General features: G+C 37.1%; 2 protein-coding genes across 4 annotated transcripts; one reads left to right on the forward strand and one right to left on the reverse strand.

Annotated features, from left to right (window-relative positions):
• The first annotated feature begins 575 nt into the window (after positions 1-575).
• LOC122311354 (equilibrative nucleotide transporter 1-like) lies at positions 576-2,626 on the forward strand. The gene is made up of 2 exons (XM_043125902.1): positions 576-1,282; positions 1,737-2,626. Exons 1-2 carry the CDS (start codon positions 730-732, stop codon positions 2,465-2,467), a joined length of 1,284 nt encoding a protein of 427 aa, XP_042981836.1. The 5' UTR covers positions 576-729; the 3' UTR covers positions 2,468-2,626.
• A 1,096-nt stretch (positions 2,627-3,722) lies between these two features.
• Positions 3,723-12,343, reverse strand: LOC122311353 (RNA-binding protein 25). 3 transcript variants are annotated; one of them, XM_043125899.1, is made up of 7 exons: positions 11,519-12,343; positions 9,893-10,149; positions 9,605-9,757; positions 6,855-7,266; positions 6,066-6,746; positions 5,374-5,975; positions 3,723-4,223 (listed from the first exon to the last, which is right to left on the reverse strand). In XM_043125899.1, the coding sequence occupies exons 1-7, from the start codon at positions 12,081-12,083 to the stop codon at positions 3,981-3,983; spliced, it is 2,913 nt and encodes a 970-aa protein (XP_042981833.1). In that variant the 5' UTR covers positions 12,084-12,343; the 3' UTR covers positions 3,723-3,980. The 3 variants fall into 3 exon arrangements, with proteins under 3 accessions (XP_042981833.1, XP_042981832.1, XP_042981835.1); XM_043125898.1 differs by having other exon boundaries at positions 6,066-6,752; positions 11,519-12,342; XM_043125901.1 differs by lacking the exon at positions 11,519-12,343 and adding an exon at positions 10,657-10,675 and having other exon boundaries at positions 6,066-6,752.
• Between the last annotated feature and the right edge of the window lie 3,891 nt (positions 12,344-16,234).

The raw sequence follows: 16,234 nt of genomic DNA on the forward strand, positions 1-16,234 counted from the left end.
ATTCGCTAAAGCACTACCAACTGCAACGTTTAAGAAGATTATGCAGAACATTGGAATACGGAGGTTTGAAGACCTGTTATCATGCACTTTTCAGGGGAAGTAATGTCTTGAAGACTTGTGCTGATTGTACTCTTTTTCCTTCGCTAAGGTTTTATCCCACTGGGTTTTCCTTTGCAAGGTTTTAATGAGGCAATCCTAAAGCACTCGGCGATACACATGAATACTGTACTCTTTTTCCTTCGCCATTGGTTTTTTCCCACAGGGTTTTTCCTTGGCAAGGTTTTAACGAGGCATATTCTTTAAATATGGTCATCCAAAGGGGAAGTGTTGTAAACTATGTTGAATTGTATGACCACATTTATCTAGTCATTAAATGCATAGTGCTAGCATAGTGAGCTAGCATAGTCCCCCTTTGTACGCCTATATATATCGTTGAATTCTTTAAGAAAGATATAAGTTTGATAACAGATAGAAAAATCTTCTATTTAATTCTCTCTCAACCTCTGAGTTCTCTTTCTCTCTTTTTTATTGAAGATTTATAACATTAAGCGCATATATCGAGCATACATTGGTCGCAAGCAGCGACGACGTCGTTTATTAGGCGTGCCAGTATCAACCAAAGCAACAGATATCCAGTCGCAGCCGTAAGATCCAGTGGACAGATCGAACCGACCCCTGATCCCACGTGATTCGCGAGATTCAAAAGATCGACGTTATTTTGGATCTCCGATGGGTATCACCGGCAAAATCACCGATGGCGATTCCGAATCGGTCCTCCTCCTATCCTCCGATTCCCCGGCCACCGCCACCACCATAGCCACAACCACCACGGCCACCAAAGACGCATTCCACTTGGGCTATATAATATACTTCACCCTTGGCTGCGGCTACCTTCTCCCATGGAACGCCTTCATCACCGCCGTCGATTACTTCTCCTATCTGTACCCGGACGCCAGCGTCGACCGCATCTTCGCCGTCGCTTACATGCTCGTCGGCCTCTTCAGCCTCCTTATCATCATCCTCTACGCCCACAAGTCCGACGCCTTTGTCCGAATCAACGTCGGCCTCGGCCTCTTCGTCCTCGGCCTGCTCGTCGTCCCCGTAATGGACGTTGCCTACATCAAGGGCCAGGTCGGGTTGTACGACGGCTTATACGTCACTGTCGGGGCGGTAGCGCTCTGTGGTCTGGCCGATGCGTTGGTCCAGGGTGGGGTCATTGGCGCCGCCGGCGAGTTGCCCGAGCGCTACATGCAGGCTGTTGTTGCCGGCACAGCCGCTTCAGGTGATTAAACACTCTTTATTACTACTAATTTCAATTTCTTCTGTATCAAATTCTAACTATCAAAAGGAAAGCAAAATATATTTTTCTTAGAACCCTTTTTATGACATTTTACGCTTGTCAAGTAGATGTATTTGTTGATATATAAAAAATAAAAAAAATACCCTTTTTATTACCCTAATTTAGTGTATCCTCGGATTAGAACAGTCTATCAAATATCATTATTCACTGTGTGGTCATTTCCAGAAAATTGATCCGAGTGCAAAAAAATCATTTCGAATATCTCCAATTTCGATCTTAATGTAATAGAAGGTCAGTACAGGAGGGTTTCAACCAGAGTAGTCTGTGCTATTTATAACGGTTAAACTTAAGATGTTCATTGTCTAATCTACAAGTTGGCCGCAATTTCATATGAGAGAGTTTAGTTACACAGCTTTTGCAAATTGTTGATTGCCAGGGGTCCTTGTTTCTTTTCTGCGGATCATAACCAAAGCTGTATACTCACAAGATTCAGATGGCCTGAGAAGCAGTGCTAACCTCTATTTTGCTGTTAGTATCGTGGTTATGGTAATATGCATTGGTTTTCATAATGTAGCTCACAGACTTCCAGTTATTAAGTACTACAATGAGTTAAAAGTTCAGGCTGTAAATGAGGAGAAAGAAGAGAAGGGTCCCCTGACTGGGCCTGTATGGAGAGCAACTTTATGGCACATTGTAGGAATGGTCAAGTGGTATGGATTTGGCATTGTCCTCATTTATATTGTGACTTTGTCAATATTTCCGGGATATATCACAGAGGATGTGCACTCGCAAATTCTCAAGGATTGGTACTCGATTCTCCTCATCACTGGCTACAATGTGTTTGATCTGGTTGGAAAGTCTCTGACTGCAGTATATCTCCTTGAAAATGCAAAAGTCGCAATTTGGGGCTGTGTTATAAGGTTGCTGTTCTTTCCTCTCTTCTTGGGATGCTTGCATGGTCCCAAATTCTTCCGTACGGAGATTCCGGTGACGATTCTGACTTGTCTTTTGGGGCTAACTAATGGCTACTTGACAAGCGTGTTGATGATATTGGCTCCCAAAGTTGTCCAATTACAACATTCAGAGACTGCTGGGATTGTGATTGTATTGTTTTTAGTTGTTGGTCTGGCTATTGGTTCGATTGTATCTTGGTTTTGGGTCATTTGATTCTAAAGCAATTTGCATGGTATTAACAGCAGCGAGACTTAGAACTACTATTATTGCCAGCTCCCGGCAATGGGAGTTGGAATGGGGTGTTGCCTTTGTGGTTTTTGCATTCTGTAAAGCCTTGTAAACCATGTTGTTAATGGCATTTTTCTTCTTTTCTGCTGCGCGTGTTGTAAACTATATTATCGCAAGTTCTACTGTTAGTTTTCACCTCATTCACATGGCGGAAATACATACCCTTTCGGCTTTCCATTTGTTGAGAATAGTCTATACCCCTCACAAAGAGACATCAATTCATACCCTCCTAATGACTTTCTTCATCGCCAAATATTTAATATTTGCTTGCCTATCCGTGAAATCAGTCGTCCAACCTCTCTAAACTTTCTCGTTCTTTGGTGTACTAGTTGAGTAAAGTCACTCATTTAATTTGTAAATTAATTTATGTTTATAAACTTCTTTTACATGTCGTCGACAGTCTAGAGAATATGATATCCACACCAGATTGTTTTTCTAGAAACGGCGAGAACTTTCCTTATATTCTTAAAATACTCGAGAAAACTGTTTTCTTAGGACCTGAATGATCGCAGTTGCTCCCCGATGAAATGATCAAGTTCACTTTGCACCTGTGTAAAGAAATTCTATGGATATACCATTTAAAAATAGAGAGAGAGAGAGAGAGAGAGAGAGAGAGAGAGAGAGAGAGATGATCAATTTTTTCTAATTTAGACAAGTGCTAGCCCTACATCATCTAGAACATATAAATAAATAAATAAATATATATATAAATGCTTTAGACAAAAATTTTATAAAAAGAAACTCGCAAATTAATATAACTCTAACTCAAGGGGGGTACATCACAAGTCCTGAACCATTAACTTAGACACGACTCCCCAATGAAAAAGACATCAAGATTACTATATATTGATATTCTCATGCCAAAATCACACACTCACTCCCCCTCTCCCCCTCGACAGAACCATCATCCCTTTATATTTGCATTGAAGTACAAATGTTGAACTTAATAGCTCGAATATCATATGGCAGTTCAGGACTCCCATCATCTACTTTGTTGAGATAACAAACCACAATCGCCAAAATATAACCAGATAAATATCCCTCTCAGGACATCTTCTTTTCTTCATCATCATTTTTTTTTTTTTTTTTAACATGTGATACAAGGATTTATCTCTAACTAACATCCTCCTCAGTTAATAAAATAAAATAAAAGAGAGAGCATCTTCTTCTACTACTGTAGTACGTCAAAAGAAATCAAATAAGCTTTTTTTTTCTCGAGATAACAACTAGTGGATGTCTGTTTTCCATTGCTCTCTGCTACGAGCATGGGAAGCATTCAGTACAAAAAGAGGGTTCGGTTACTGCTAAAATTTATAAGCAATACAAAATCCAGAATCTCATATTTGTGGATAACAAGGCAAGACAAAAGATTAGATGAAACATATTGGTCCTGCAGCAACAAAGAAGCAATCAAATAACAAAATCTTAATAAATTATTTCACTTTGAAGCGACGCCCATCTCCACCCGCTTAATTTCATAGATGAGCATCCTCCACATTTTGAGAACAAACATTTCAGCTTCATCGTCTAAAATGGATTGTAATAGCTCCAGCATTTGAGATGCCTTCATATGTTCTTGAGTACTGGATACAATGTAATCTACCAGGGTTGTTTCTTCCTCTCCTAAAAACTCTGTTATCTTCTTTGAAATCCAAGGTCTCATTCTTTCATGCAGCTCATGCTGTTGCATTTACAGAGCAACATAACATTTCAAAACATTTTGGAGATAGTTATAGCCTATAGAAAAAATATTATACACCCAAAACCAGATCATAATGCTATGAACGAATCACACAAAGCCTACTATATGTTCCCCATTGTTGAGGGCCACCCCGAAAGTGTGACTGTGAGGGATTTCATGATGAAAAATGTTATTCATTATCCTTTTAACCATCATCCTCTTAACATCTCTTGATGTGGTATCAAATGATTGGTAGACAAATGAAACATAAAAGATAGTTTTCTGATCATTTGATGCCACATCAGGATTGATGGTAGGATAATGAATCAAATAATGATGAATAACATTACTCTTTCATGACATCTCTGACTGGTTGTCGTGTGTTTCTAGTAAGTTGTTCAATAGTTGGCATGTTGGCTCATATACACAATGAATTGGTTTGGATCAACCTTAACCAGATGATTAGGAACTACTTCTGTATTCATAATTCTATATTAAAATATTAATTAATATAACACAAGCCCCCTAGGGGTTGGCTTAAGTGGTAAGAGCATTGGTTTTGGTAGAATGCTCCCTTCAAATCTAAGGTTCAAATCAAAACTTTGTTCCGGACACACGTGCCAATCCAAAAAATAAAAATAAATATAACACCATCAAACCATACCATCTAGACTACCAAGACCAGAGCCTTAGGACTCACCCGTGGAACCTAAACCCCCAGGGAGACTAGCACAACCTACCGCCATGGCCTCCCACTTAAATCGCAGTTTGATCCCAAAGGGAATCGAACCTGTGACATGGGGCTCATGCACATAAATTCACCCTTAACACTTGGGCTACCCACGGGTGGGTTAGAATGCCTCATTTTCATACAGGCAAGCAAAAGGTCTTGCATGCATGATATGGTTTAGCAGGTCCTAGTAGAGCAAGATAACTGTGTCCAATCCCCAGGTTCCCAAGCCATGAGGCTGGAATTTCAGATACTTCTCGTGAAGAGTACAAGACAACCCCCCCCCCCCCCCCCCCCCCCAACAACCCCAAAAAAAAAAAAAAAATAGCAAGAATCCACTAATCCTGCATGTGATATTGAGCACCAAATGTTCCACAATTTAAATAGTTAATATACTGAGACCTGAGTAAGGTTGCATACCTTGTCATACACAGCCCAATTGATCTCATATGAGAACAACTCCTCCTTGGTCTTTGGTATCATGTCTATCAATTGCTTTAAACTCAAAAGCTTCTTGTTATCTGGTGTCTTTGATTTATCCGGCCCCTGGTCCCGATCCCTATCCCGGTCAAGGTTCTTCTCTCTGTTCTCATCTTTGGTGCGATTCACATTGTCATCACCCCGGTCCCTATCCCGCTGGCTTGACTTGTCATTAGAACGTCTACTTCTTTCCCTTTCTGCATCCGGCTTATCTTCTTTGGGATTGAAATTGGATATGCGCTTTGCAAATTCTGCTGCTGCAGCCAAATTTGGTGATGGTGCCCCAGATACAGTAGGTTGGACAGCCTGCAGTTCTTCAGTCGAGTAATCAATCGGGACAAGGGGCCTCATCTTTTTGTCCTTATGTGCATCATCATCCTCCTCCTCATGGAAAACAGAAGGGACAGCAGTTCGTTTCCCAGATCCAACTAAACCGAAGCCTAACTTTTTCGCTGGGGCATTGCCAGTGTGCCGTGTTTCTGATGCAGCAATTGACGATATGGTTGATTCTTCACCAATACCATTTTGTACAATCCTTTCACCTATCATTTCAAGCCATGAACCAGTTAAAAGAAGTGATTGAGGGGAAATAAAAACAAAAACTCCATAAAGAAGATATGAACTAAAGTTACCTATATGGCTCTCACAGGCAGAATCACCTTCATAGCCATGTTCAACAAGATTATCTTTTATTTCGGCACTGGATGCTTCAGACAAAACAGTTTTTGCACTTCCATTCAATAAATTATTGGATGAGACCCTCAATGCATCTATTTGTTGCTTCTGTTTCTGTTCCTCCTCATCTCTCCTCTTTGCCTCAACAATTTCTTCTTCTTCTTTATGCCTGTCAGCCAAGTCGTCTTCCTTTTCTCGCAGCCTCTTCTTTCTCTTGTCTTCTAACATACTCCGACGCCACCTTCTTCTCGAATCATCATCTTCATCATCTTCATCATATTTTATCTCCTTCTTCCGTTTGCGTTCCCTCTCTTTTTCCCTCTCCTTCTCATACTGCCGCAGTTTCTCTTTCTCTCTTTCTCTATACTCCCATTCTTTGAGACACTCTTCATACTGACGCTCAGCATCCTCAATCTTTCTTCTTTGCTCCCTTTCTTTCCTAACCCGCTCTCGTTCTGTTTCTCTTTCATATCTTTCAATCTCCCGCTCCTTCTCCCTTTTCATATCCCGCTCCCGGTCTCTGTCTCTGCTTCTCCTATCATACCTCCTACTCCTATCAGGTGAACTTGTTTCAGGCCTGTCATGCTCACTTGCAGGTTTGGTTTCACTAGTTGTCTCATCATCATTTTTATCTTCAGCTGCATCTGAAAAAATATAAATAAGCATAGAATATTGAAAATGAAAATGCCAAGAAGAACACTACACTACCAAAAAAGCCCATTTCTATTTCCACCATGAAGACTCACTGTTTCTCATTTCAGAGTCCCCGTCCCTCGATTTAGCAGGCACATCAGAGTTTGAATTCCCAGAGCCATCACCAGTTGCTTGTGGTGGGGGCGGAGGCAGGGGCCTGGTCTTAAGTCTCTCTTCTACCATGCTGGTGAGCTTCTCCAAAGCCTCTCGGTCAACTTCCTTGTCCTCATTGGTAACAATTCCAAAATTAGCGAAATCATTATTTTCCTTGCTCCCCAAAACATTTTCCTCTTTATTCGAGTCCTCCACAGAGGACTTTAGATGTTCATTACTCTCAACATTTGCTGCAGAATCATCCTCTTTCTCAGTCTCTGCAGCTTCCGCATCTTTAAGTTTCTTCGAGTTTTCAGTTTTTTTATCAACATACCGTTCCAGATATTCTTTTGTTGCTTGATTAACATTTAACTGTCAATCAAATATCAAGAGATACAAACATCAAACACTAAAAAACCCAACAAACTCATTACAGAAAGAGTATGTGAAAACAGGGAATAAAGAACAACAGAAGGAACAATAACACCAGCAAAAAGCCACATCCATATTTTGGAATACACAAAAGGATCTGCTTAGGTTCATGCTTTGGGGAGGTGAAAACCCAGGTCCAGTGTAACAATTTCATTTCCATAACCCATATGCTTCGCCACAAACTCAAGTTTTAATGAGATAAGTACAGAGGTAACCTATAAGATGGATTATTTCTAATAATCCACCTGATGTTTAGCACAAAATTAGATTCCAACAAAAGTATTGCAGTAAAAACAAGTTATCTAGTTTGAATTAGTTCAAATCAATGTACCAAGTAGTACAGACTACAACCATAAAAGCTTTTAGTTCAAATCAATGTACCAAGCAGTACAAACTACAACCATAAGCTTAAATTCCGAAGTCTTTGAAGGGCCAAGCGATACAAGTTTAAATCTCACCAATAAATCTAAAAAATAAACGTTACATGAAGCTATACATCAGCGTTAGAAAAACAGAAAAGAGAAATCCAGGAGTACCTTGGATAATCAAATGCCCCCACCGATCTACTTATTTAAGAGGTAAATGAGTAATTTGGTTGCTAGGCCATCAAATTTCCTTTTTAGGTTATAAATAAAAAATAAAAAATAAAAAATAAAAAGAAAGAGAGATGAAAGCTAGAAACAAATTTTTTTTTTCTTTTTTGAATAAAAAAATAAAAGAAGACAATAATGGATGTTAAGCCCGAATTTCTTTGCAGCCATTTTCTTTACTAATAAAAAAAACCATAATTTTATTTTTATTTTTTGATCAGTAAAGAAGAGGTTTATTAATGAGAAAAGTAGGCATAGCCCAAGTACACAGGACATATACAAGAGCAACACCGAAGCATGATTGTACAGGGAAGTCATGATTGTTCATACCATTAAAATTTATTACAATCAACCAATGTTGTAAAGTATTAAGAAAAAACATGCTAAGCTCATTCATCATCCGTTCACGATCCTCGACGCTCCTTCCATTCCTCTCCATCCATATGCACCCACCATAAACAAATCGAAACCATCTTCCACATAGCTTCCATTCAAAAATTTCCATAGATGCCTCTCCAACTTGCTAGCAAGTCGACCACCATTCGCGGCATCACCCAAAGTATCCCCCACTCTAGCAAAGATATCATTCCATAAGGTCATGGCCATATCACAATGCAATAATAAGTGGTCAATGGACTCCACATTTTTTTGCACAAGCGACACCAATCCATCACAATGATTAAGCGTTTCCTTTGGTTATCTAAGGTGAGGATCTTCCCTAATGAAGTTGTCTATACGAAGGAAGCTTTTTGTGGTGTTGGGGTGGGGTGGAGGGGGGGAGGGAAGGGGAGGCTTGGTCTTCCATATGTTCTTCCATGGGAATGGACTTGTATTTTGTATAATGACAGACTTGTAGAATGAACAAACACGAGATTTCCCCTTCTTAGATGGACACCAAAGGATCAACCTCTCCCCATTCAGTCTGCTATTATACACAAGATTGTATAAATCCATAAATGTGTCAATTTCCCAATCTTGTGCAGCTCTAAGGAAGGTGACATTCCCCTGAAGGAAGCCACTAGATAAGTTCAGAAGGTCTACAATTGAGGCCTCCCGCCTCCATGCAATTCCATATATTTGTTTTTAATAAGAAAAAAAAAGTTTTCTTAATTAAAAAAAAAAAAAAAAGGAATAACCCAAGTACACATAATGTATACAAGAGAATGCACCACCAAAATAATGACAAATAGCAAACTAAATGGCAAATGGAACCACTATAAATGCACTTATAATTTTAAACAACTGTCCACCTGCCACAACCATTTATAGTGGCACTTACATTTTACATTTATCAAAGAAGATTTCAAGCCCTGAAACCTCCTAGGACAAGAAAGAAAGTTATTGTACCCATTATTCTCATGTTAACCATAGATATGGAAATTACTTCACTATTTCTACTTTTTCTTTCCTAACCAGGTTTGCACACGAAGGTACAGGGTTTGGATCCCCTGCATGCAAGTCAAATTTATAAGTTGCACGTGAAGGTACAGGGTCCAATCCACAGCATGCATGCCCAATTTATACTCTTGCCAACATACTAAAAAGTTCAAAACTCCGAGGAGGAAACTAGCATTTAGCAATAATGCTTCACAGGCAAATAGACTTCTAGAATACAACCTTCAATCTCAGATACACAACATTCAAAATGGTATCTGACCAAGAAAAAGGAAAGGAGGAAATCCACATACCACCAATTCTTGCCCATCAATATTAAATTTACTAAGTAAACGCAATGCACGAAGAACCCCTTCAGCAGACTCAAATTCACAGAACCCAAAGCCTTTAGGAGTCCCATCTGTGGGATCTTGAGCACGTTTCCAACTTTTCACAGGTCCACAAAGCTTCAGAAAATGTAGAGAGATCAAGAAGTAATCCTTCAAACGAAAGCCTTGAAGAACTGTAATCTTAAATATGAAATAATAAAGAGTTTCTTTTGTATATAAGAGGACACAGACCACAACAACTCAAGAACCTACCTGAAGGAGGGACAGAATGAAATCGTTTTCCACTGATGATGCAATCTTACCAACATATACTGTGGTTTGTTGTTTTTCAACTGGAGTAACAGTTGGAATAATTGGCCTAACAATAGGGGGTATAATGGGGCGAACTCCAGGAACCCCTGGAATTGGGGGACGTGACATTGCTGGAAGCATGCCAATCGCTCCTGGTAAGCGTGGAGGATATGGAGGCCGAACCATAGGTGTATATGGAGATGGATAACGAGGAAGTCCTGCAAATGGAAACAAATATCTATGCAGATACATCAGAGCAAGTTAAAAAACAAAATACAATGACAACTATTCATCCCGTCACTAGTCTATATACATACATATATATATATATATGAAAAAGAATGTGACGAATAATTGAACTTTGTTACCACACATCAAAAGCATATAAGAGATGGCAGCACAGGCATGGCAACTATCACCAGCTGAACAGATTACCTGAAGGAAACATTAAAAAGTAGCATCCAGCTCATAAACCACGAATATGTAAAGTGGCTTACCTTATGAATCCGTTTGCAACATAACAACCTTCTCACAATATCCCATCCACCAATTGCAAAAATTTGACATTTAATTATCATAAGACTTCAAGCATCTCATGCACAAAGGAGAATTGATAGCACAAAATTATATGGAAAATTTGCCAAATTTATCAAGCACAAGTGTGGCAGCACGTGGTGCATCATAAAAGAACAGAGAGGAAGCTGAAATTGAAAGAATTTCAATACCTTAGAACACAAGCCAACGAGCATTCAGTTGCAAACATGGCCTGCTTCTGGCAAATCATAAACCCATGGAAGGGAAAGTGTCCTCATAACTACCAGAAAGTAGCCTTCTAAAACAAAAATGCAACATGACAAATGGGACAATATAACTTTCTAATGTTTAACGTGAAACTCCAAGGCTTTGTTTTCCCATTAAAACAATGTTTGTTTCTTGACAACTGATTAAAAAAAATTTATTCAAAATACAAACAAGGAAACCAAGCAAAAATATGCCCATACCAAAAAAGGAGTTGTAGAGGGAGGTCTCTAAGCAATAGGAAGCCTTCCAACCTTTCCCACCATATTCAATCAAGACACTGTAGGAGAAAACATTCTGTTATCGATACCCCTTTACCAACCCTTCTTATTCTGTAAATCTTTCCCACTCATCTCTAAGAAACTATATGATACCACTAACCTTAACATATTTTAACAGCTAGGCATGCATCATATTGAAAAAAGAAACCATATAGCCAAGACATATGAGAAGAATATATATTGCATGAAATAAAATAAAAAAATAAAAAAACACCTCTTAAAACTTCTGTAAAAAATTAGCAATATTGGATATTCGTCTTTTATTCAGCAAAGATAATAGCTTATAAAACAACGGCCATCAACAAGAACTTCAAGAGTAACATTTAATTACTTATAATCAATGAGGAATTCAAACGCGTACGCACACATACATACACATACATACATATATATAGATATATATATATATATATATATATAAAGAACATGGCAATCAAAATGAAAGCATTTTGGTCGAGGAGGTAAGAAGATATACGTATAAAGACCATAAGGCAAAGGAATAACCCACCGGGAGGAGGTATAGTCCCATGATGAGGAACCGCTGGGTACCCATTTGGCATAGGCGACGGGTACGGTCTCGGAGGCTGGCCCGGCGGCAACTGATAAGGCAGCATCGGCTGCGGCACAGACACGGGGGAGGCCCCAATGCCGCCACTAACAGCACCAGGAGCCACGCTCACACCAGGTGGCTGAACCCCGCCAGGGTTTTGGTAATTGAGATTCGTCAAGCCAGGATTCGGCATCGGCGAGAACTGAGGGACTGGGCGGAACGAAGGCGGCGCTGGAGGTACCGCGGCTCCCCCGGAGACCTGTGGCGGCGCGTAGGACACCTGAGGCCCTTGTGGAAGCGGCGGCGGCGGCGGCGGCGCAGATGGAAGAGGTGAAGCGTTTGAAGTAGGGTTAACAGGGATAGGGGTAGACAATGGAGTCGACATCGACGACTGCGGTGGTAGTGATGGTGGTGGTGGTGGTGGCGGTGGTGGTATGGGATCGGGTTGGTTTGATTGGGGATCGAGGGTGTCGGGTTCGGAAAGAGATGGATTGGAGTTTAGGGTTGGAGGATGGTCAGCCATAGTAGAAATTTGGGGGCAAGAAATAAAAAAGGATCTGCGACTTCGGGAACGTTAATAGTAAAAATTGTTCGCCTATGAATGTACAGTGTCTAGACTGGGAGCAGTGGAGACGGTGTCGTTGGCTCTTTGCTTTGTAACTTTGTGAGCCAGAAAGGAAGAAGGAAAGCTCGGGGACTTTCGTCGAGGAACAAGTTGTCCCGATTATGATACCGTTTCGTTTTTTCTTAAAAATAATGAACATCAAATCAAAACTACTAGTATAGGCCACTGTTACAATCCAACACAAAGTAGTCGAATATATAGGCTCATTTTCTTAAAAAAAAAAATATATATATATATATATATATAATATATGATAACGCTTCATACAGACATCGTATTTTAAAAAGAATAAAATTAATTATTAAAATATTAATTTTTTTAAGATAAATTTTATATTTATTTTTTTTAAATAATTATATGATGCTTATATATTTATGACTATTACTATTATTTCTTTTATATATATATACACGCGTGGACTCAAAAAATAACTATATCCAAGTAATAAGACTAATTTTAAATATAATTATTGATTACTTAAATATAATTATTGATTACATAATAGTTACATAATTTTTTAAAAATATATAATTTATATTTAAAAATTAATTTTTATATAAATTTTATTTTTACTTTTTTTATTTTTTTAATAAAGAATCCCAGCACTTACACCTACCGTCATCATTTCTCGATAATTACTTCTCTCTCGTAGCATTAGCAGGTGCTATAGTACAGTCACAACCAATAGAAATTGATGAGACATGGTTTATATGTACAGTAGTTGAATATATATATATATATATATATAGAGTGATACAGGATGTTATCCATTCTTATTTTAACATTAGGAAACCCTCGGTGCTGTAGTCTCAGAGTGCACCTCACATAATGATTTATATAAAATAAAATAAAAAATTTGATAACTTATTTATCTGAAAAAAAAAATACAAGATTAAAAAAAGATAAAAAAAAATTCTAAATTTCAATAAAGTATGAGCATTGGTTTGTAGTCATATTGGATTATCTATTTACTTTTTATATAATAATAAAATATTATTAATTTAATAACTTTTTAATTTTTATTTTTATCACATTTTATAGTTCTATTAATTAAAATATCAATAATAATTATATTCTAATTAATATTATATATTGAGTGTTTTAAGTATTTTAAGTATTTTATTAGTTAAATTTACTTAAAGTTAAATTTTACAATAAGAATGCTGTAAAGTGTTTCTGTTCTAAGGAGTAAAATTATTTTAATTTTTTATTTAAAAAATTGAAACAAAATAAAAAAGAAAATGAATACACTGTTAGAATCAAAAGGACATGAAAAGGAGACATTAATTCATGTGTGTCTCAGCGCTATTAAATGCATTTTGGTAAAATATGATCTTTGATTAAATTCTATAAAAGAGTTACACGTCAAATGATCAAGAATCTTAAGAACCTTTTAGTGAAGCAGGACTTAATAGGCTTAACAAAAAAAAAAAAAAAATACTTTTACAATTAAATAACCACTTATTAGATGATTTCATATTTCGTATGTATTATTTTATTACTACCACATATAACATATATAATAATGTGCATTATTTTCTCTCTCTATAGAAAGAATGCTAAATTAATTTTAATGTGTTTGGATAATATCACGCTTTGTTGTTGACTATAGTATTATTTTGATGTATAGTTTATTGTATTTAAAAAATATAGGAATAAAAACTAGAAAATACTAATATGTCGTCTAAGTTTATCCCCTCATTTTGACTGCTCATATATTTTAATTTTTTTAATTTTTTTTTAGTTAATAATTAAGGAATTGACTTTTAGTATATTGATGTATTTCTTTTATTTTTTTAAAAATATTTAAATATAAAAAAAATAAAAATAAAAATAAAAAGTCAAATTTGTGACCGTTGGGTGGCAACCATCACTCATAAAAATTTTACATATACTTGGGTGGTTGTTGAATCCCGATGGTGTTACTAAAGTTTATAATTTTGTAAATTTGAGATTGATACAGTCATTTTGTTCAAGATGAATACAACCATGTTATAGTTGTATAGATTTGGGTTGAGAGTTAAATTTGTTTACAATCCATTGAATTTAATTTGTAACAATTTATTTTATTTACAACAAAATGTAGATAAAAAAAAAAACAAATAAAGGTTGATAAATAATATTATCTCATCATAATCAGATGAAAATTAGATAGGAGTGTGATATGTAGAATTTCCTATCATATAAGTAGTTGGAAACTATGAAAATGATAATAAAAGTTATTTAAAAAATAAATAAAATGTATTGAAAAAGTAGATAAAAAAATAGAAAAATTAATTTTATTATTATTGAAGGTGATATGGCTAAATCATATAGGATTCAAATTTTGAGTGGATAGCCAAAAGCTAAAAAGTGAAACGCAAAATATATTTATCAAGCATTTGATATTATGCATGTATTTCATATGTCTATTTTTTTCTAACTTGAGATTCTTAAATTTAGGCAAAAACTTAACGGGTGCTTTTCTTGTCAATAGCCATTATCTTAAACAAACAATTTGATGTGGAAAAGATAGCACACATCCTTCCACAATTCCATTGAGGAAGAAGGGATGAGACTATGACTAGCTTGGTCGGCACACCTCCCTTAACTATCTTGTTTATCTTGTTGTTTGAAGAACTTATTGTGCACTTCGTGTTTGAAAATAATCAAAATTTCATACACATTTTTAATTCAAACAATTTTTATAATTCGAAAAGAGCTAGACACAATATGTGGGCCTTACTACATTAAATAAATATTGTTTGTGAATAATGTGGATCCCAATATTAAATTCAGTTGACTCTATATCTATCACTTTTCAAATTGTAGAAGATGTTTGAATAAAAAATAATAATAGGCATTGTCAATGGGTTTGAAAAAACTATTTGTCAAAGTTACATGTGCGAGCTATACATATTAAAGATGATGTGCGTTGATGTCGTGTTTCATATCCCGAACAAGCGACACCTCCTACACCTTAGTCCTACAACACATGAAGGACATGGGCTCGGTGGGTATGAGATACCTCTAATGATTTAGATACCTCTTCCTTTAGGGGAGAAGAATAGGAAAATACTTTGAAGGAAATGGCTCTTTTGAAAATTAGAATCATCCTAAATCCTTTCTCCTCATAAGGAGGGGATATATATACCTAACGGTGTGGTCTCAGATGTACCTGCTTGTGGTAATGTGTTGTTGCACTACACATGGCCTTGATGGCAGATGTCCCATGTTCTGTTGGTTGGGATCGTGTCGTTTTGTACCTTGGTCGTATAGCTACCCACACTGCTTTTCTCGTCGGGTGATAGGTGGGCCATGCTAGGTCGTGACCGCTCAAATGATGCAATAATCTTTCTCATCATGGCATTGTGACTTCGACGGCCATTAAGGTGGTGTGGCTCTGCGTGGTCATGCTCTCCCCTATCCTCCCTAACATCAGCCGCCTGGGGGAGGTTATGGTTGTTCCTTATATTGCTTGTAGGACTTGTCAGCCATTAAATACGCCTATCCTCCAAGGTGGACTTCCTACACTTCACGTGGATGGTACTACTATGCTGCTTCTGGGCCTCCTGAGCTTGGCCCTCTCCCCATTTTGGTTCTTATGTCTCTAAGCCCACCCGAGGCCCCTTCCCATCTTGTGGGTACCAAAGAACCGTTGGGCCTACTTGTGAGAAGCCCTTTCTAAGCCCGTTAGGGTGGAAATAACTCCTTTCACAATGTGTGTATAGCTTACACTCCGACAGTAGTACATTTTTTAATCTTGCATTTGAAAAGAAAAGAGGTTGTAAACTTGTAAATCACGGCATACCTTACAAAAAATTTAAGAAAATAAAAGTAACAAAAAAAAAAAAAGAGAGAGAGATAAGAGATAATAGAATGAAAGGTAAAGAAAATATAGATGCACAAGAAATGCTATATAATGGACCGCAAAAAAAATCATTTGAAGTATTTAGCTTTAAATAATAATACAATTTCAGAAGAAAGTTATTGAAATTTTAAGCATGAGAAATGATATTTATAGTCTTATAATATGTAAGTCCTACGCATTATTTTTGAAAAAACTAAAT

The sequence above is a fragment of the Carya illinoinensis genome, chromosome 5 (genome assembly GCF_018687715.1).
Source record: "Carya illinoinensis cultivar Pawnee chromosome 5, C.illinoinensisPawnee_v1, whole genome shotgun sequence".
NCBI classification, from domain to species: Eukaryota; Viridiplantae; Streptophyta; class Magnoliopsida; order Fagales; family Juglandaceae; genus Carya; species Carya illinoinensis.